The 22938-nt window shown below is 38.5% G+C and overlaps 1 protein-coding gene across 1 annotated transcript in view; it reads right to left on the bottom strand.

Annotated features, from left to right (window-relative positions):
- The window catches only part of USH2A (usherin), a 714551-nt gene extending 692125 nt beyond the window's left edge, over nt 1–22426 (bottom strand). Inside the window, exons 1-2 of the mRNA XM_045983172.1 lie at nt 21945–22426; nt 18197–18362 (exon numbers count right to left, since the gene is read on the bottom strand). Coding sequence (XP_045839128.1) covers nt 18197–18362; nt 21945–22426 — 648 coding nt within the window. The remainder of the gene's footprint in view (nt 1–18196; nt 18363–21944) is intronic.
- Between the last annotated feature and the right edge of the window lie 512 nt (nt 22427–22938).

Here is a 22938-nt window from a genome sequence, read left to right as displayed (position 1 = left end):
AAATGACAGAGAATAAAGAAGCCGAGCAAAAGAGGGACAAACAGATACTGGACCACGAGGGGAGAATTCGAGAGATAAGTGACACCATAAGACGAAACAACATTAGAATAATTGGGATTCCAGAAGAAGAAGAAAGAGAGAGGGGAGCAGAAGGTCTATTGGAGAGAATTATTGGAGAGAATTTCCCTAATATGGCAAAGGGAACAAGCATCAAAATCCAGGAGATGCAGAGAACCCCCCTCAAAGTCAACAAGAATAGGTCCACACCCCATCACCTAATAGTAAAATTTACAAGTCTTAGTGACAAAGAGAAAATCCTCAAAGCAGCCCGGGACAAGAAGTCTGTAACATACAATGGTAAAAATATTAGATTGGCAGCAGACTTATCCACAGAGACCTGGCAGGCCAGAAAGAGCTGGCATGATATATTCAGAGCACTAAACGAGAAAAACATGCAGCCAAGAATACTCTATCTAGCTAGGCTATCATTGAAAATAGAAGGAGAGATCAAAAGCTTCCAGGACAAACAAAAACTGAAAGAATTTGCAAACACCAAACCAGCTCTACAGGAAATATTGAAAGGGGTCCTCTAAGCAAAGAGAGAGCCTAAAAGTAGTAGATCAGAAAGGCACAGACAATATACAGTAACAGTCACCTTACAGGCTAATAACGGCACTAAATTCATATCTCTCAATAGTTACCCTGAATGTTAATGGGCTAAATGCCCCAATCAAAAGACACGGGGTATCAGAATGGATAAAAAAACAAAACCCATCAGTATGTTGCCTACAAGAAACTCATTTTAGACGTGAAGACACCTCCAGATTTAAAGTGAGGGGGTGAAAACAATTTACCATGCTAATGGGCATCAGAAGAAAGCTGGGGTGGCAATCCTTATATCAGATCAATTAGATTTTAAGCCAAAGACTATAATAAGAGATGAGGAAGGACACTATATCCTACTCAAAGGGTCTGTCCAACAAGAAGGTCTAACAATTTTAAATATCTATTCCCCTAACGTGGGAGCAGCCAACTATATCAACCAATTAATAACAAAATCAAAGAAACACATCAATAATAATACAATAATAGTAGGGGACTTTAACACTCCCCTCACTGAAATGGACAGATCATCCAAGCAAAAGATCAACAAGGAAATAAAGGCCTTAAATGACACACTGGACCAGATGGACATCACAGATATATTCGGAACATTTCATCCCAACAGAATACACATTCTTCTCTAGTGCACATGGAGCCTTCTTCAGAATAGATCACATCCTGGGTCACAAATCAGGTCTCAACCGGTATGAAAAGATTAGGATCATTCCCTGCATATTTTCAGACCACAATGCTCTGAAGCTAGAACTCAATCACAAGAGGAAAGCTGGAAAGAACCCAAATACATGGAGACTAAACAGCATCCTTCTAAAGAATGAATGGGTCAACCAGGAAATTAAAGAAGAATTGAAAAAATTCATGGAAACAAATGATAATGAAAACACAATGGTTCAAAATCTGTGGGACACAGCAAAGGCAGTCCTGAGAGGAAAATATATACGGTACAAGCCTTTCTCAAGAAACAAGAAAGGTCTCAAGTACACAACCTAACCCTACACCTAAAGGAGCTGGAGAAAGAACAAGAAAGAAACCCTAAACCCAGCAGGAGAAGAGAAATCATAAAGATGAGAGCAGAAATCAATGAAATAGAAACCAAAAAAACAATAGAAAAAAATCAATGAAACTAGGAGCTGGTTCTTTGAAAGAATCAATAAGATTGATAAACCCCTGGCCAGACTCGTCAAAAAGAAAAGAGAAAGGACCCAAATCAATAAAATCATGAATGAAAGAGGAGAGATCACAACTAACATCAAAGTAATACAGACAATTATAAGAACATACTATGAGCAACTCTACGCCAACAAATTGGACAATCTGGAAGAAATGGATGCATTCCTAGAGACATATAAACTACCACAACTGAACCAGGAAGAAATAGAAAACCTGAACAGGCCCATAACCAGTAAGGAGATTGAAACAGTCATCCAAAATCTCCAAACAAACAAAAGCCCAGGGCCAGACGGCTTCCCAGGGGAATTCTACCAAACATTTAAAGAAGAACTAATTCCTATTCTCCTGAAACTGTTCCAAAAAATAGAAATGGAAGGAAAACTTCCAAACTCATTTTATGAGGCCAGCATCACCTTGATCCCAAAACCAGACAAGGATCCCACCAAAAAGGAGAACTACAGACCAATATCCTTGATGAACACAGATGCAAAAATTCTCACCAAAATACTAGCCAATAGGATTCAACAGTACATTAAAAGGATTATTCACCACGATCAAGTGGGATTTATTCCAGGGCTGCAGGGTTGGTTCAACATCCGCAAATCAATGTGATAGAACACATTAATAAAAGAAAGAACAAGAACCATATGATCCTCTCAATAGATGCTGAAAAAGCATTTGACAAAGTACAGCATCCCTTCCTGATCAAAACTCTTCAAAGTGTAGGGATAGAGGTCACATACCTCAATATTATCAAAGCCATCTATGATAAACCCACCGCAAATATCATTCTCAATGGAGAAAAACTGAAAGCTTTTCCGTTAAGGTCAGGAACACAGCAGGGATCTCCATTATCACCACTGCTATTCAACATAGTACTAGAAGTCCTAGCCTCAGCAATCAGACAACAAAAAGAAATTAAAGGCATCCAAATCGGCAAAGAAGAAGCCAAACTATCACTCTTCGCAGATGATATGATACTATATGTGGAAAACCCAAAAGACTCCACTCCAAAACTGCTAGAACTTGTACAGGAATTCAGTAAAGTGTCAGGATATAAAATCAATGCACAGAAATCAGTTGCATTTCTGTACACCAACAACAAGACAGAAGAAAGAGAAATTAAGGAGTCAATCCCATTTACAATTACACCCAAAACTATAAGATACCTAGGAATAAACCTAACCAAAGAGGCTAAGAATCTATATACAGAAAACTATAAAGTACTCATGAAAGAAATTGAGGAAGACACAAAGAAATGGAAAAATGTTCCATGCTCCTGGATTTGAAGAATAAATGAAATATCTATGCGACCTAAAGCAATCTACACATTTAATGCAATCCCTATCAAAATACCATCCATTTTTTTCAAAGAAATGGAAATTTTTTTCAAAGAAATGGAACAAATAATCCTAAAATTTATATGGAACCAATGGAACCAGAAAAGACCTCAAATAGCCAAAGGAATATTGAAAAAGAAAGCCAAAGTGGGTGACATCACAATTCCGGACTTCAAGCTCTATTACAAGGCTGTCATCATCAAGACAGCATGGTACTGGCACAAAAACAGACACATAGATCAATGGAACAGAATAGAGAGCCCAGAAATAGACCCTCAACTCTATGGTCAACTAATCTTCGACAAAGCAGGAAAGAATGTCCAATGGAAAAAAGACCATTCTTCAATAAATGGTGCTGGGAAAATTGGACAGCCACATGCAGAAAAATGAAATTGGACCACTTCCTTACACCACACACGAAAATAGACTCAAAATGGATGAAGGACCTCAATGTGAGAAAGGAATCCATCAAAATCCTTGAGGAGAATGCAGGCAGCAACCTCTTCGACCTCAGCCGTAGCAACATATTCCTAGGAACAACAGCAAAGGCAAGGGAAGCAAGGGCAAAAATGAACTACTGGGATTTCATCAAGATCAAAAGCTTTTGCACAGCAAAGGAAACAGTTAACAAAACCAAAAGACAACTGACAGAATGGGAGAAGATATTTGCAAACAACATATCAGATAAAGGGCTAGTATCCAAAATCTATAAGGAACTTAGTAAACTCAACACCCAAAGAACAAACAATCCAATCAAGAAACGGGCAGAGGACATGAACAGACATTTCTGCAAAGAAGACATCCAAATGGCCAACAGACACATGAAAAAGTGCTCCACGTCACTCGGCATCAGGGAAATACAAATCAAAACCACAATGAGATATCACCTCACACCAGTCAGAATGGCTAAAATTAACAAGTCAGGAAATGACAGATGCTGGCGAGGATGCGGAGAAAGTGGAACCCTCCTACACTGTTGGTGGGAATGCCAGCTGGTATAACCACTCTGGAAAACAGCATGGAGGTTCCTCAAAATGTTGAAAATAGAACTACCCTATGACCCAGCAATTGCACTACTGGGTATTTACCCTAAAGATACAAATGTAGTGATCCGAAGGGGCACATGCACCCGAATGCTCATAGCAGCAATGTCTACAATAGACAAACTATGGAAAGAACCTAGATGTCCATCAACAGATGAATGGATAAAGAAGAGGTGGTATATATACACAATGGAATACTATGCAGCCATCAAAAGAAATGAAATCTTGCCATTTGCGACAACATGGATGGAACTAGAGGATATCATGCTTAGTGAAATAAGTCAATCGGAGAAAGACAACTATCATATGATCTCCCTGATATGAGGACATGGAGATGCAACATGAGGGGTTAGGGGGATAGGAGAAGAATAAATGAAACAAGAGGGGATTGGGAGGGAGACAAACCATAAATGACTCTTAATCTCACAAAACAAACTGGGGGTTGCGGGGGGGAGGTGGGGTTGGAGGAGGGGGTTATGGACATTGGGGAGGGTATGTGTTATCATGAGTGCTGTGAAGTGTGTAAACCTGGCGATTCACAGACCTGTATCCCTGGGGATAAAAATACATCATATGCTTATAAAAAAAAAAATTGGAAGGGGAGGCGAACCATAAGAGACTATGGACTCTGAAAAACAACCTGAGGGTTTTGAAGGGTCGGTGTGGGAGGTTGGGGGAACAGGTGGTGGGTAATAGGGAGGGCATGTATTGCATGGAGCACTTGGTGTTGTGCAAAAACAATGAATACTGTAACGCTGAAAAAATAAATAAATTTAAATACTGAAAAAAAAAGAAAACAAAGAACACAGTATTTTTAAATCAGAAGATTTGAACAAATACTTCAGCATAGAGATGGATGGAGGACAAATAAATACAGGAGAACTTCAGTGTTATTGATAATCAGGAAAATGCAAATCAAAACAACAGTAAGATAACAATAAGTATCTATCAGAAAAATGGCTAAGATAAATGGATGGATAGATAAGATAAAGAAAGGAAAGGAAAAGAGAGAGAGGTCTTGCAGATCATGAATGAAAATCTGAAACAAACTGGAATTCTTACTAATTCCTTCCTTCCTTCTATCTATCCATCCTTCCTTCCTTCCTTCCTCATATCAAGTAAGTGCTGGCTAGGCTGCAAAGCAACTGTAATCTTACATTTTGCTGGTGGGAAAGCAAAATGATACAAAAATTTTGGAGAAAAATTTGGCAATTTCTGATAAATCTAAACATTCACACACCACACAAGCCAGTGATTTTGCTCCTAGATACTTACTCAGAAAACAAATCAGTGGTTGCCAGTGCAGGGGAGTGGGAGAGGGGCAGTGACTATAAAAGAATAACACAAAGGAACATTTAGAGATTGCAGAACTCTGTTATCCACTGACGACATGTATCTAGTATGGAGACGTCAGGGATGCTGCTAAACATCCTACAATGCCCAGAAACCCCCTACAAAAGAGAACTCTCCAAAATGTCGGTAGTGCTGATTGAGAAATCCTTCCGCAAAGCAACTAACCTCTTCAAGAATGTGACATATAGGAGCACCCGTTGGCTCACTCCATTAAGCATCTACCTTTGACTCAGGTCATGATCCCAGGACCGAGACCTGTGTTGGGAGGGAGGCTGCTTCTCCCTCTCCCTCTGCCTGCTGCTCCCCCTGTGTGTGTTCTCTCTAGTAAATAAAATCTTCCAAAAAAAAAAAAAAGAAAGAAAGAAAGAAAGTAACATATACTAATAAAAATGTGAATACAAACAAAATCCAAACTTGGGGTAATGTCTAGGTACTTTTCACTTATTCAGTTTTCAACCCCTTCACAGCTATATACATATATGCTGGTGGATATTTCAGTATCAAGCGGCAGTAACTTTATTTTCACTGGCACTTATTACACAAACACATAAGATTGAATCAGTTTAAGAAATATATCAAAAGTGTGTAATGCAAAGACATGTGATGTGACCCAGGGAAACAGAAAGCCATACAGAACTGAGAGTGCAGGCAAACGTTGAATCAAAACCTTCCTGCATAGGGACACAGTCCCAGTTTTTACTATTAGGCTCAACAAGCAAACCTAATTCTTTTTGTTTATGCTAAATCCAAAATTCCACATGAATTTTCTACGACTCTATGTGAAATAATCCCCAAAATGTGTGTTTCATTGTACACATTTTCCATGGAAGCATCCACTGTACATTCATAAAATAAGTCACCTATCATTAATGCTCATTTACGCAAGTGTCAATGATTTAGGACAGTATATCTAATAGGCTGCAACAAAAATTAACAACAGCTCATAATTATAGATGCTAATTTGGATAAGCTCTCACTAATTAATAGAAGAGTTTATCCTTGGTATTTATTTTAACCATGATCAAGCATTGCTTATTATTTTAATCACTACATGAACCGGTTACACATGGTACAAATGAACATCAAACTACTTATAATAACACAAGAAACTCCTGGTCATGAGATCTGCAAATAATGATAATCATTTTGCATCCTAATGACTATTTTCCCGTATTCACAAATCAAATAGACACCAAGGTGATGGCAATTATAACACAGAAAGAGAAGTCTTGAGGGCCTGTAAGCAGCTTTTCCACATCTAAAATTGCTTCAAAAAGACATACCTGGGCCAAAATTAATTGAAATAAAGTAGACAAGAAGTACAAATTGTGTTGCTTCCCCCAGCTCCATCTTGTTTCCTATGAAACATTAGCAATTTCTCTTCCTCCTGAAATATTCAGAGTCAGGTAAATTAGCTGAAATGTTGATGTGTTGACGCCAAGTTAAATGTTGCCCTTGCATCAAGCCTATATTTCTAATTGAGAATTAATCTCCTACTTGCCCACATGAAAGGGATGGCTCTCTGCCAGCAGCTGGAGTCACAGTAATCACAGGCAATAAAGGACACACCTTGTTGGCCTAAGTGGTTATTTTACATATATCCAGTCCAATATTTGGTTCAGAAGAAATTTCAACCCTATCTTTTAACTGCAGTTTTGACCAAAATAGTTGCCGAAAAATTTTACAAGAATCTGCAACGTTCATGCACGGGTTTCTCATCAGCACTTAACAATTAGCCAGCACATCTGAACACCGCTACAATTTATGTCCGATTTTTGCTTGTAAACGTGACCATGTCTGGCTTTGTCAGATCTGACTCTGCAATATCTGACCAGCATATTTTCTCCCTCTTTTTCTTTCCTATATCCAATTCATTTTCTAAAAGTTTCTTCCTTACTTCTCATCATTTTAGCCAGTGTTTCCCCCCCCCCCATGGGAAACTTTGGTTTCCCATTTTTTTTTTTTTTTAGATTTTATTTATTTATTTGACAGAGAGAGATCGCAAGTAGACAGAGAGGCAGGCAGAGAGAGTCAGAGGGAAGCAGGCTCCCTGTGTTTTTTAAATAGAATGAAGTTTATAACCACAGGCTTTAAAAATTGGTGGGGAAGGTCCTACTGAAAGCACTGTGACTTCTGATTCTGACAGAGATGGAGTGTCCTATTCCTCCCAGGCTCTCTCTATAATTAAAAAACCGTGGGCATAACACAACAAACGAGGAGAAGACCTCTTCAAGGTGGGAAGAAGGTGGAAACACCTTAGGGACCCCAGGATTCAACAACATGACAGTAAATTCTCAAGGTTTTCTTATTACTAGCCATATATCTTAGGCAGAACATTTGAGAAGCATCTATCCTAGAACCCTCAATAGGCATCGATAAGACAAGTTCCAAGAAAGTCTGCTTCTCCAAGATAAAGGGCCAGGAAAACATTGGAATGAAAAAGCGAGCCCTTTCTGGCAATATCTGCCCTACTGTAGCCAAACACCAAGGAAAAGCCCCTCCTCCCCCTCCCCTCTCTCCCTTCCCTACTCCCTCCCCCTCTCCTTCCCTCATGGTTCCCACAGAGCCCATCAGGGGGCTAACCTTTGATCCCACCCTCCCACTCAGCAGAAGTGAGCCCCTATACTCTGATTCCCCCACACAGTGGGAATCTTCCAGTCCTCCTGGCAAAATTAGGCAATCTTCCAACTCCGGGGCATGGTGGTGCTGACAAACCAAACAAGGAGCTGATCTTTCACTCTCCACTTGGTGGAAGCAGGGACCTCTCCAATTTAACTGTCGGGGCCATTTTAACGAACTGAGTAAAGAGCTTGTTTTCTATCCCCTGCTCCATGTGGGGAGGTAGTAGTCTGACTCTCCCTCCACAGTAGTGTTTTCAGGGTGAGCAGAGCTGATCTGCTATTCCCATCTGGCTAAAGAAGGCTGTACCGTAACTCTTCACTGGCCCCGCAAGATGCTGAGCCTCTCCTTGCACCCCCAATCGGATGGCAACGGGAGACAGGAGGTGGTCCAGGACAGGGCCAATCAGCACTCGACTTCCTCCCACTTTTGTCAGGACCCATCAGGAGCTGGACCTTCATGCTTGCCCAGCATCAATAAGACTGAACAAGGATGTGCCTCGGGGCTGTTCAGGACTTTATATTCCCCAATCGTTGGTGTCAGAGGCATCCGGTTGAGAGCTGAACCTCTGACCCATTTCACAGCAAAGAGAATGAATGCGGCGTTCTGTATCAGGGCTGGTCTACACTCTGGTCCCCACCCACCTCCATCAAGGAAGCAGGAACTGGTGCGGAGCTGAGCCTCTGTCCCCACTGGTATTAGTGAGGTTGAAGTATGTGGTATGAGGTAGGGTTCTTTCACTTCCTCGTGAATTGGATCCTGTGGGAAGCTGAGCCTCCATGTACACCTGGCATCCCTGAACATCCACTCCTCCTTCCCTTGGTGTCAACAGGGACCTGCAGGAAGCTGTGTCCACTCCCACCCCACTCAGTGATGTGCTTCCCCCTCCCCGGGGGGGGGGGGGGCGCTCAGTAGGCATTTCAGAATACATCACCACTCAGAAGCCACAGTGTGGTCCCCTTAGGAGGCTCACATTCCCTGGGAAGGTATTGAAGGGGAAGCTAAAATTCAACCCCACTCATCAGAAACTACCCAATATGAGACAATGCTCCATATGCTTAGGGTGGTGATGGCAAGGACAATAGGGAAGCAAGTACATCCACCTGGTTATTAGAAAGGAAGCCAACTCCTCTCTATAAATTCCTTAATGTCAACACCCCCAAAATGGCTACATGTGACAGATGTGGTCCAATTAGGATAATACAATGGATTTGCATCCCAGAAAGCAATCAACTTAAAGTTACCTACTATGTCCAAATCTAAACTTTCTTGGTCAGGCAATGAAATTGAAATTGACATAGGCTGAGTTTCCTGGGTTCTCCCCCATCCCTCTGGGTTCTCCCCCATCCCCAACCTTCCCACTGCAACACAAATACCTTCTTTCACTTACCCTTATTTTTTTTCATTCTTTCTGCCCTCCCCAGATTAAGAAGCATGAACACTACGCATAAACAAAATGGATCCAACTATTTTTCTACCTCTAGAATATGCAACTCAATTTATTTAGGGATATTTCACATAATTTTTGGAAAGCAGAATGAGATCACTTTTTCTGATGTAAACACTTATAATATGCAACTATATAATATAATATGGGTGATTATATAAATAATTTATAAATATCAGTATTTTTTTCACTGCTGTAGTTAATCAGAAGATTAAAAAACCTATTAAAGCCTTTCCATTCTTTGAAAAGTTCTCTTAATTTGTTTTAATTTTAACTATTCTTTTTTTGGCTTACAGATATCTAAACTGGTATCTTGAACATATGCCTTTATAATGTATCCAGAGCAATGCAGCTGCTTGGAACACTTGAATGTTATATCTGAGAGAGAGAAATACCAACAGAAACAGTATGGGGAAATAAAACTGTTAAAGTCCATGTTTAAATAAAGTCATATTCTCCATTCCATTACCAAGTGATACATACCATAGGCCAAATTCTGCCCTAGGTTATATGCACACTGTTCTTTCTGACTTTAGTGGTAATTGTTCATGTATAACTGAAGGCATCAGTTAGCCCTGTGGGCACAAGAATGCCTGTTCTCAAAAAAAAAAAAAAAAAAAAAAGAGAGAGAGAAAGAGAAAAAGCCAAATTATCCATCTTATTATATTTGGCTTTTACATGAAAGTGATACAAATGACTATTCCATTAAATAATATAGGTTTTAAAAAGCACTACCATCAAATTTTGACCACTACAAATTTTACAGAATTACCATAGTGGCATTTTCAAGACTAGAGATTGTTGAATACAAATAAGTAGACACTGGAAAAGACTTCTTTTTATAGCACTTTTCAGTTTTAGTAGCATGTGTAATAAATGTGTACGATAATATTTGTATATATTTTCCTTTTGTATTTTATAGCTATTGGCTATATATTTATGGTTATTGACTCTACTGGCTGAGAATCAACCATTTTCAAGCAAGAAAAATTGCTACCTTCTTCAAATACCATTTTCTAAGTTTATACATTTATTTCCTCATGGCTTGCTTTAGAACTTGATTGGAGGTCTTTCCATAGGAAAGGTCTTACTGAACTTAAATTTTTGCTGTGAAATATTAGATTGATAACATTCAGATTTATACAAGGTAAACATTATAATGTGATATATGATGATTTTCTGCTCATATTAGCTAAATATCTTGTGTATGTGTGTGTATATATGCATTGTTTATATACTAATGGCTTATAGCCAGTACCAAATAGATTGGATTAGGAACAGGTGGGGAAAAAATGGGTTGCTTGTCAGGAGGGAAAAAAACCAAACTCCATATCTCTATGTAAACCTCTAAGCTATTGTTGTTGTTTTTTTTTTCAGCCTTTTGTATTTAAGACATGATATATTTCTAAGAAACTCAGACCCTCCCCCTTACTGAAACCTTTTGCTATTTTCACCTCTCAGGCGTTGTTCCCATTTTGATCTATTGAATTTTTCCTTCCTCCTCTTGCCCACCTACTTAAATCCTATGTAGCTTCAAGAGTTAATTCACATCTTACCTTCGTTATTCATGTTTCCTGACATACCTGAATAGGAGATGATCATTTCCTGTCTGAAATTCAGATTATCTTACTTTGTTACCCACTTTAACCCATAGAGGAAAGAAGGAGTGAAGAGATAGTGCCCCCACCCAGACCAATGAAGACATAATTGAGTGTAGGCATCAGAATATTTTTTCAAGTCTCTATGACGTTAATGATTTCTACAGTTGAGAATTATTGCCCTGAGCCAAATTATAGTTCATATGTGCTAAGTATCAAAAATCTGATTCTTGGGCACCTGGGTGGCTCAGATGGTTAGGCATCATGATCTCCAGGTCCTGGAACTAGCCCCACATCAGGCTCCTAGCCAGCTCAGAGGGGAGTCTTCTTCTCCCTCTCCCTCTGACTCTCCCCCTGCTTATGTCCTCTGTCAAATGAATAAATAAAATCTTTTTTAAAAAATCTGATTCTCTTACTAGTGTTTATATTTAAGCAAATGAAACTTATCCATGCACTTGTCCAAGCCAGGAACATGGGATTTATCACAACCCCCTTCCCTTAACCTCCAATTTCTTCCATTCGCAAGTCCTTTGTTTTAAATTCCCAAAGAGCTCTCAAACCTGACCACTTCTCTACATATCTGTTATCATCTCTATAGCTCAAAGTATACTTATATATCTCACTGTGGAACATGAGCTCAACCTAACAACCCTGTAATCTTGTCCTCATGCAAACTGTTCTCCTTTACTGGAACCAAAGGGGTTTTTATGAAAAGATCATCTGCTTAGGTCAAACATTTTTCCCTCCTTCTCCTTCTTCCCCCATTACCTGTACTCTACCTAAAACATTTCAGTAGAGTCCCACTGAAAACATTTTGACGTGGTCAACAATGTTCTTTAAAATATAGCCTCTTCCAACCCCTCTGGCTTATTGTACATGCTGTTCTCGTTTGCTGCCTTCTACCCACACTGGTCTTTTAATTTATCCCATGCAACATACTCTCTTTTATAAAAGGATGTTTGTGCTACTTACTATGCATGTATAGAATGTCCTTCTCTCCTCACTTTGCCTAGTTGAATCCTATGCATTCTAGGGTATACCTTTTGTTATCTACCAAATTGTGTTGCCCACAATCTTAAACCCCAGTGCTTACACAAATAGGACCTCAACCGGAAATAGAGTTTTCCCAGATGCAATCAGTTAAAATGAAGTCATACTGAATTAGGGTGGGTCCTAATCCAATATAACCATGTCTTTATAGGGCGAGAAGACAGTGACACACCAGGGGAGAAGATAGCCACATAACAGTGGAGGCAGAGGAAACAAGGAAGGCTACTCCTCTACAGTTTTCAGAGAGAGAGAGAGAGCCCGGTCTTGTGGACACTGTGATTTCACATTTATAGCTTCAAGAACTGTGTAAGAATAACTTTCTGTTGTTTTAAGCTACCCAGTTGGTGACTTTTTTTAGGGCAGGCCTGGAAAACTAATACACACGTCTAATGTAATTTCTTCTAGTCAGCCTTCCTTGACTTCAGTGATTTGATCAAACTGTCCTTCATATGATCCCACAGCACATATCACAGTTATAATTTTGCTCTCATTGGTGTGATTCTTTGTCTTTTTCTCCTAATAGACTGTAAGCTCCATCATAACAGATTATAAAGTGGTTTATCAGACATTATTGTCTTTACACGTCACATTTATGGTGTAAACCAAACAGACTGGGTTTATCTTTGTTCCATATTTGTCATTGGTATCCAGCATTTCAAGGAATTACATGATTTTTCTGAAGTTTGCACAATTTAAGTAAAATGTCAAAATTAAATAAATTTAATAAAATTAAAGCCACACCTTCCTACCAAATATTGGAAGTCACGTACAAAAACGCACAGAGAATAATTTTTACTTGGGTGGTTTTACCTCTCTCCATCATCAAGTGGGAAGAATCCTCCTCTTGTTTCTACTGTATCATAACATGCCTTGGTTCTATACGTCAGGGATCCAGTGATCAGGACAGGGTAAATGATATATTCTTTCTTTAACCCACTGTAGTTGTTCCGTTTCTGACTGCCATGAACCAGAGATATACTGAGAAGAACTTTATATAAAATTCCACTCTGTTGTGCACTTAAACCATTTGTCTCAATAAGGAGATAGTTGTAAAATACACTGATTTTAATTACTTGTACAAAGCATGCCAATATGGGAAGCCTTACAAATATTTACATTTAAAAATTTACAAACAGAAAAATAATTTATATTTACTTTATAGCTATGTCTTCAGTTCTTGTTTTTGGGGTAAGTGGATTCAAATAACTTTATTCCTCAGATCATCATAGTGACCTAGGTCCATGGCAGTTTTATTATTATTATTATTATTATTATTATTATTATTTGCTAAAGGTCAGAAAAACTGGAGACTATAAATCGAGGCTGTAAATCTGACCTAACCTGCCTAAGGCCTATTTTCCTCATCTGTGAAATGAAGATAAGCCAATAACACAGAACTATTATAAGCATTTGAAATTTAAACATATACCATGTTTAATACAGTCTACATAATCAGAGCTCAGTAATGGCAGCTACTATTATCAACATTTTTAACTAATTTTGAAATATAACTTGATAAATTCTATTGATATTCAATTAGTTTTTGGTAACTAAACCTAGTCAACTAATTCAGGAGACACTCAGCGGCTGGAGACAAACAGAAGGCTTTGCACAAATAGCAATCTTTGACCCTTGTACCCACACATATCAATAGTTACAGTTTAAAGCAATGGGAAGTATTAAACAATATGGATTGGGATTCTCCTGGAGTGAGGGTTGAGGTGGTGTCCCCATGAAAATCCCAGCACGCAAAGCTTTTTGGACGGAAGGAGGAAGCTTCCATCAGCTTGCATGGACATTCTATGTTCCTTCAATCAACAGAGATATGGAATACTTTTATAAAGTACGCACGGGGCACATACCCCAGAAATTAACTGAGAGACTTGGTTTATTTATTCCAGCAAGTGTTGGCTAAATTGCATTTTCTTTTGCTCCAGAACTATCAATAGTTTCCCTTTTTCAGATTGAATACATAAATCAAAAGAACATATTTCATGAACAAACTGTGATTAGAAAACCCCTATTCTTCACCTATTGATTCCTCAAACTTGAATTACCACGCATTCTGTCCTTCATTGTATTAGATTAGAACTACTCTTTTTTACCTCACCGTGGCTAGAACCATCTTTGGCTCTTGAACTGTCAGTGTATCCAGGAATCTTGGACAGATCATAGAAAATGCATGCAAGCCCACTGCTGAACCATGTCTTGCTTCCATGTTTGTACTACTTCATCAGTTGCAAATTATAAACTGTTTTACCATACTTTAGCATAATTACTACAAGGGTTACTATACTAAGGATTCTTACATGCTCTTTGTCCTATAAAATGTGTACAACTCCTTAAGGGAAACAAGTTGTTCCATAAGAAAGTCTGAGCTTTGACTTTTAAATGATGGGCAGCTAAATGTGAAAAGCTTCCTCATCATTCTACCTCCCAACTCATAACAAACTGCTAAAGTAAAACTCTTTTATGTATTTCAAACTTTTTTTAAGAAAACAAAAAACAAAAGAGATCTCTTACAACAACCAAAACCACGTGCTGATTCTATATGAAAACAAAGCTTTAAAAAAATCTGCTAATTGTATCAGTGTTCCCCATTTGATAATAAAAAGTCTGAATTGATTTTTTCCAGTTTTAGTATAAAAAAATATGACATAACAAATTTCAGCTTGATGTAATTTGAAATAGCCAATATATTAAACCCCAAAGTGAAATTTAAATTGGCAATCGTGTCAGATTCAAGTCCCTGAATGAATATTAATTTAAAAACTAATCATTTTCCAACAGGTTGAAGCTTCAAAATGCTAGTTCTTAAATAAAAGCTCTTAGATCCATTATTATAACATCGGGCATCTTTTGTTTAAGAAATTAGACCTTCAGTGTTCTGTATGTCTGACTCTTCTTGGCATCATTTTTGCTCAAGGATTTAATTATTTAAAACTCATTTCTTTTTTTTTTTTGGAATTTGGGAAATGAAAATTCTGATTTTACTGATGGAAAGCTGGTATGGAGTAAACTCTCTGAGGTAAGGGGTAAGGTCAGATCTGTTAATTAATTTTATGTTACTGGCCCTTTGTAAGTTAAATTATGGTTTCTGAGCCAATTTTATGAGTAAGGGTATATGTTTTATTTTTACACATATATGCATACACATACACACATGCACACACCATATAAATTCATTCATTTGTGGTCCTGTTAGAAGATGAGTAAAAATATGCATACACATTAATTGGGCTTGCAATTTGAAATGAGACTAAACCAGATTATCAGTTATGTGTTCTATCCCATGCCCAGCATGATGGAAGTCTCTAATCCCCAAATCAAACAGAATTTGGATATATGATATAATAATGCAACAGTAAGTTGCCTTTAATATAAAAATATATTCTTTGCAGTTATACTGTGAAAGAATTACAAGCTGCACTTGTCCCCATCCTGGCCATAAAAATCTGCCAAAAAAATGTTTCTCTTTGAACACCAGACAGCACACAAGCCTAATGGTCAGCTCACGGAACTGGTTCCATCACTTACATCTAGACAACCCTACAAAACTCAAATGATTTCTAAACTTCAATTGTGCCTACCCCCCAACACTCCACTTACTTTTTTATGTGAATTCAGAAGGAATTCAAGGAGCCCTCCTTTTGTCACCTAGTCCAAACCTCTTTTTACATAAGGAAGGGAGGAAGGAAGGAAGGAAGGAAGGAGACTAAGTCAAATGGTTTTGCTAAGACTACAGAGAAGAATTACCTGAATAAATTATCCCTACATCTGATCTCTTGTCCTCCGCACTACTTTATAGCAACCTTTAAAGAAAGAGTGCATTCCTTTTAAAACATCTATAAAATGAATTATTATAAATTTCATAATATCTTCAATGTTCAGACTGGTGTCCAATTTAAAGGAACCCTAGGCAGATCTCCAATTGAGAATAAATAATCACTAACTTTCCTTTGAATGAATCCAGATTCTCACAATGCTGGGTTGTCCCCAAATGCACCAAGAAATGCCAGGCGAACAAATGACTGATCTGTAGGGTAGTCCTAATGTTTAAGGACTGTTCTGTCATTTTAACTTACAATGTAGAATGGGGGAAAACTTATGTAAAAATAAATTTTAAAAAGTAGTACACAGATTGGAAAGGACAAGTTTTCTCTTGATAGTCCACCAGATATGAAATAAAGCAGCCTCATTAAATCATAAGTACTTTAACCTTTTCTTGAAAGAAGGGAAAGATTTAAAGATTTATAAAGAAATTTTTGCCTAAACTAGGAAATGACTCATATTTGACATGTATTGAAATGATAATGCTGATTTCAATAGGCACTCTAAGAGCATTTTACTCCCAGGAGAGTAATTCAGTCATGGTTACCTTTTCACATTTGGATTTTAAACTTTCTTTTGTAAAGCTTTTAATGTACTACTGCCTGCCAAAACATGGCACAGTTTCACAGATAAGGCAAAATAAAGAGAAGTAAAAAACATTTTTTTATCATTGTTGATGCAAAAATATGCAACAAACATTATCTATGTGACATCTTCTGCTGATTCCCTTTCCTCAACAGTTTGCATTTCCATATTTTTTAACATTATAACCTAATTGGGCTGCACTGGTCAGCGGGTGGGATGGACAATGTCAAGATACAGGACATATGAGTCCCCTATCTTTAACTACTGGGAAATGAGAGGTAAGCACAACTAGACTGAATCCATCGTGTGTTAAACATGGCCTTCAAACCAGGTATGACTTAACCTCCTTTCAAACCTAGTGCTATGGAAAGACCACTTACTGGCAATTGCATTTGATAAACTCAAATCCTAAGTAAAAGCTGAGTAGATAAGACAAAACACACTGATCAGTATTCTTCTGTCAATACCTTCCTATAAAAATCAATCATTGTTACCTCTCTTCATTCATATTTCAGATTTTCTCCCTAAGGCTTTTAATGTACTACTATGCCAAGACCAGTGGAATTTCAGTTACAATCAGGCAAAACAAGGATATGTACGAAGTGTATTGAAAACCTCAAGAATGATATCTGTGCTAAAATAAACTTTAAAAACTAGATAACAATTCTCAAGGCCCTTGAAGGAAGTCTACTTCCAACCTGCGTCAGGTTGGAAGAACAATGTGAGACATCAAAGATTACTGCCATAATAAGAATGAGGGCACAACTGTCCTTCAGTGTGAATGGGGTTTGCATGAACCACTCTTCAGCCACCCCTGTGAGCTCATGGAGTGGGGACTGCTGTACACTGGACCTCTGGTGTGAAAGCCACGTGTGGGGACTTTGGGCTGCATTGGGCCATTCTAGGACCCTGAAAAGGAGAAAGGATAAACTCCATCTCCATTCCCAGGAACTGTAAAATACCAGATTTCTCACAGTTATCTCAGCCTTTAACAGCTTCTAAGGCTAAAACAAACTGTGGCTGACAACTAAAGTAATCATATAACACTTTTTGAGCATCTGAAGTGTAAAGTTCATTAGTTCTAAGGTCAGCATTTTAATGTGACAGCCAAATTTTATTCACATCATCAGTTGCAATCTGCAAGAGACAGCTGTAAAAACCAGGCAGGGGCTTTAATGCTGCCATAACTAGTAAAATCAGTAGCAGTCCCTGAAAGAGCCCGCCACATTTTTTAACATAATATACTAACCAAATTAAACAAAAATTTCCTAAGGATCTTATTATCCCAAAGAGCATTGTCCCAAGCTTTGGTGGGAGTTTTCACAGCATTTTTTTTTGAGGGGGAGGGGAATGCTGGCATATCAAGAGATACATCACCAGGTCATTTAAATGTTATTTTTCTTTAATTGTCATTTACACAGAAATGAAATCAAAAAGAACAGCTCCAGACCTTGTGGGGAGATGCCATTTAAAAAAGGAAAGAAAGGAAGACAGATCTTTGTGTTTAACCAAATGTTAAATATTTTTTATTTTACTCACCTGCACACTAAGATGAATCCATTTCTTCACAAGAATTCTCCCCAGTGTCATTACTTTTATTGGAGGCTGCAAACCATTTACTGTGCGATAATAAAACATGGTCTCTTTCTCGGATATTGTAAGTTTGAACACAATCTGCCCATCCGCTGTCTTTTCTATAACACACCTTAGGAAGCAACCAAGAGAGAGAAAAGATCAGCATCCAACCAAAAGGCACGCTAAGGCATTGTGCAGTTACAGTGGTGTGAAAATCACCCCAAACTCCCCTCAGAGGGGCACCCAGGGAATGAGTGCCTGAATGCCATTATATTCAGAGCAAGTTATACTCCAATTAAGAAGCCCTTTTATTAAAAAAAAAAAAAAAAAAGGAATTCTTATTTACAATATACTCCCCAGAACCTCAACACCTTTTATGAGATTCATGATGAAAATGAAAGTGCTTGAATCATCGGGCAAAACCAACATTTAGCCTGTTGGCTCATTAGTCTTCTGCTATTTCCTTTATAGGAAATGGTACATGACACGATGTCCTGCTTGGGGATTGAGTCATCCGTGCAAAAAAAAAAAAAAAAATTATTATAAAGAGAATTTAGCGTCCATAGAAGACTCGAAAGTGCTAGCCCTGAAGTCAGAATCACTCTATTGAATTCCCATGATGAAATGGAGAATGGACAACTGCACGCAGACTCTACTTACTTCCTCATCAACTGACCAGAAGCCAAAGCCAGTGTCTGTAAGAGCTCTCCATGGCCACACAGCCCAACTGAGGCACTGATAGGACATTAATGATCTTGGATGAAAGGTCATACAATCTTCTAAAGACCACAGTGAAATAATATTCTGATAAAATGGAAGAACATTCAGAAATTTTCTAGAACTCACATCAGGCCAATTACCCAGTTGATTTTTTTAAAAATCAATTCTATCCTCATCATATTGGCACGCTTTTCCCATCCCTGTAAATAGACAAATGGTGTTTTTATAAATGTTTATTTTCTACAGTAATTTATGTTACAAATAAATTATCTTATGTTGAGTGTATGATTGCATGTTTCGGGCCACTCTGTACCTCCTGAGCAGAAACAGCTATGAAGCTGTTTCCTCTCTCTCACATTTCAATCTAGAGATTCAACTTCTTAGCAGAAGAGAGAACATGATGAATACTTGCTAGTAGCCTCCTGAGTGGATTACTCCCAAAGATCTGCTATTTAAAGACAAGTATCACTGATATTAGCTATTAACATCTCCCCAAATAACTAGCTCTTAAAGATGCCCATCAACCTGCATGTCACAGACAAGAACTCAGCAGGGAGGAGAACTTCACCAGGTCATGGAGGGGTCTGGTTCCTTTTCTTCACCCAGCTGCCTGCTACTCAGTTCAGGCGTATCCAGGGTCATGCCTGATCCTGGAACCCTGTTTTCTGGCTCAGGGTAGCTTAAGCGGCCTTTGTTGGTGTTCAGTTAACACACTGTGCTGCTTTAGTAATGGTACCAATCGATCTGTCTTCCCCCATTAGCTCATGAGTTTTCTGAGAACAGCAGAACCAGGTATACAGCAGACCCCAAAACCAAGGAGTCGAAGACCAAATCGAGAAGAGGAAGCATCAAAGAAACAAAGGTAAGATAGGACCAACCAAGAACTATTGCTAAAGAGGTTTTAAAATTTTCCTTAAAGGTCACATGTTCCACAATTTATTCCTTCTCACTTGCACGTACATTTTCCTGGAGTTGAGAGGTGAAAATAAGATTGGAGACCACTTAATAGTTACTATTTCACTGTTTTCCTATATTTAGTACATTTTTTGGTGATAAAGTTATGAGAACAAGGATATTTTTAACACAGGCAAACAGGTTCAACTTTAAAGAAATTCTACTGTGATTTTTTTTTTCTTTAAACGTTCTGGTGGGTTGATATTTCTAAATCCCTGGGATGAAAGTGCTATCTCTTGACCCCCTGCCTCCAGGTGTCCAGGTCTCAAACAACCTAAGAAGAGTTTGCCTCTACTCATTTTTCTTGAGTTTAAATCAACAAGTTAAAATTTGACCATTACTCAAGAATGTATTTGCCAAATGCAGGCTTATTTTCCCAAGCTTACTGAAAATGCATTTCTTAATATGTTATTGATTATCTTCCTTGCTATTTTGTTTGCTTGTAAACATACTAGCTTTGGTAGATAATGAATGTGAGAGGAAGGCAGGTAGCAAAATATTTAGGAACTGGATTTATTCTGCTCCTGGATAAACAATAATTGGATAATCCATGCTTTGTTTGTTTTACTTATCTAGTGCAAACACCCCGAAATTCCCCCAATTCCCACAGTTATTTTAGTTTTGAGAATGGAAACGACCTTGATGCATGGAACTCTCTAGACCGTAAACCATGTGCCACTGCCTCTATCAATACCCCTGTCTTGTTTATACAAAATGAAACCAATAGAAGAAGAATTGGGTAGAGATTTATCCCATGGAAAAAAACTTGGGGAAAAATAATTTTCCCTAGACATATTTGTCAACAGACAATTTTTAAGTCTCTTTAGACCCTTTACAAAAACTGAGTAGGTTGGATTTACTGACATTTCAAACAATAAAAAAACAAAACAAATAAACAAAAAACCTAAGGTTTGCTTTTACAAGAGATACAGAAATAGAGATAATGGTTTGTGATCATTTTAACTCCAAATGAAAAAAATATGCCAACTCTCACTTGGCAAATTAAAACTAAACAAGAAAGACATTTAAGTCATATTTGCTTATGAGATTATAAGACTTTTCTGGTTTGTTTCACAAGTTTTTAGATATTTGGCCAACACTCTCAAACAAAGAAACTGTCAGAAGGGGAAGAGTCAAAAACCCTACAGGAAGACAAAAGATAAGCAAAAAAAAAAAAAAAAAAAGGTCTCAAAATTTCCTTACTTATTCAAATCTCCAGACTGGCTCTAAATAGGGAAAACACATGAGAGGTCAGTTTTAGAGGCTATTACAGAATGAAACACAGATGATTCTACAGACTAACACAAAATAATGTGAAGGAAGCCCCCAGTCCACACTCACCAGAAGCATTTCTACTATGATTGATGGCATAAAAGCTTTTGGGACTCTCTTATGCTTACCTATATATATATCCTATCAGAAAACACCACAAGGTAAAGGGTCAAAAGCTGTTATGTTCTCAGAGTTAGAGGATTATTCATGTATTCAACTCATATGAATGGATATCTTCCATGAGTCAAACAAACATCTCTTCCTGGGAAAATCAGAATGAATAAAACACAGTCCTAAGTCCTTGGAGAGCTCTCTGCCTGATGAAAATTTTACACTCTGGCAGGAGTGGATTGTTTATAAAAACCGAGATCAGAACTTAGAACACAGCAATCATTTGTATCACTAGCTCCTACACGTTAAAACTTATACTGAGCCTGGCTGAGCCTCTGAAGGCCAAGACCAAAGTATTGGCTCAGTGGCTGGGAGATAAATGAGATGGGAAACAGATCTGCCTGCAATGAAACTGTTTTAACATATTCTTTTTGAGGGCTCACTTCACCCATGAAAAAGAGGAACACAATCTAAATTTAGGGGGGAAAGTTTGGAAAGTAAACCCTAAGGGGAAGACTAGCAAAGGAGTTGACCTTCAATCACGTGAATTCCAGGGTTAGCCTTCATTTCTAGTTTAGAATCCATGTGGCCATCGTCGTCACTACTACGGATTGTCCAAGACCCTAGGAAAGCTCACACTGACTCTACTACTTACATTACACCCTCTCGCTCAGGTTTCAGCCACACAGCTAAAGTAAATGATGCCGCCAGCCTCGGAGAAGGAGGAGAAGAAAAGCAATTCTTGTGACTTCCAAAAATAAAACTTGTGGAATTGCTCTGGCAGTTGGGACACAGATCATGCTCGTCTGCTGTGATGCAGCTCCTGAGGCCTTTGGAAAAGAGGGCCGTGTAGACGGGAGTTGAAGATCTATAGGGGCAATCCTGAATGCAAAGCCGCTGGGTACAGGACCTGAGACCCACAGTAGCAGAGCTGTGACAAAAAGTGCTTCGGTCTGGAAGTCCACACGTCGCTTGGGTTGGCACAAGTGACACGTTCTTGAAAGCTCCCACATTCTCCAGCCTTGGGAAAAGACCCTGCGAGTCAGCCAAGGAGATGGTGGCAAAATACGTAAAGATCAAGGTTTCGGTGACTTGGGTCAGGAAGCAGAAGCCCAGGGAAAGAGCCCGGCCATTCATGTTCACCAAAAAGCATGCTTCTCCTAGCAAAGCATTCCTAAGTAAAAAATAAGGCCAATGCCACTCGCCAGCCACACTTTGAAGCGAGGTGCTCTAAGTGATGTTGAGATACTCCATTTTCAGGAAACCGCATACACGTTTTCACACCGAGGTAACACCAGAGACGTTCTGGGCCATGGCGAACGCATGAGTAGCAGCTGGTGTCTGGGAAGCAAAAACAAAGTGTCAAGGAAAAGCTGCTACATCGTTGACATCTAAGTTCATCCCAGGCTTGAGGATTTAGAGCCCCTGACAAGAAACATTGTTGAAATTCTCAAAGAAAAAACACTTGGAAGTACATTGTCTAGAGGAAAAGACTCCTTCCTTTGGTAACTGTCTTCATTTTGGGGGGCAAATCAGATACCGGAATAGTCCACAGGACAACCAGTCTTATAAGTACAGCTATACACGGATACATATATATTTTTGTGCCTATATTTCACCAGCAGCCATTTCGGATTACCACTCTACCC

The sequence above is a fragment of the Meles meles genome, chromosome 17 (assembly GCF_922984935.1).
Source record: "Meles meles chromosome 17, mMelMel3.1 paternal haplotype, whole genome shotgun sequence".
Classification (NCBI taxonomy): Eukaryota; Metazoa; Chordata; class Mammalia; order Carnivora; family Mustelidae; genus Meles; species Meles meles.
This window is presented reverse-complemented; position numbering and strand designations above follow the sequence as displayed.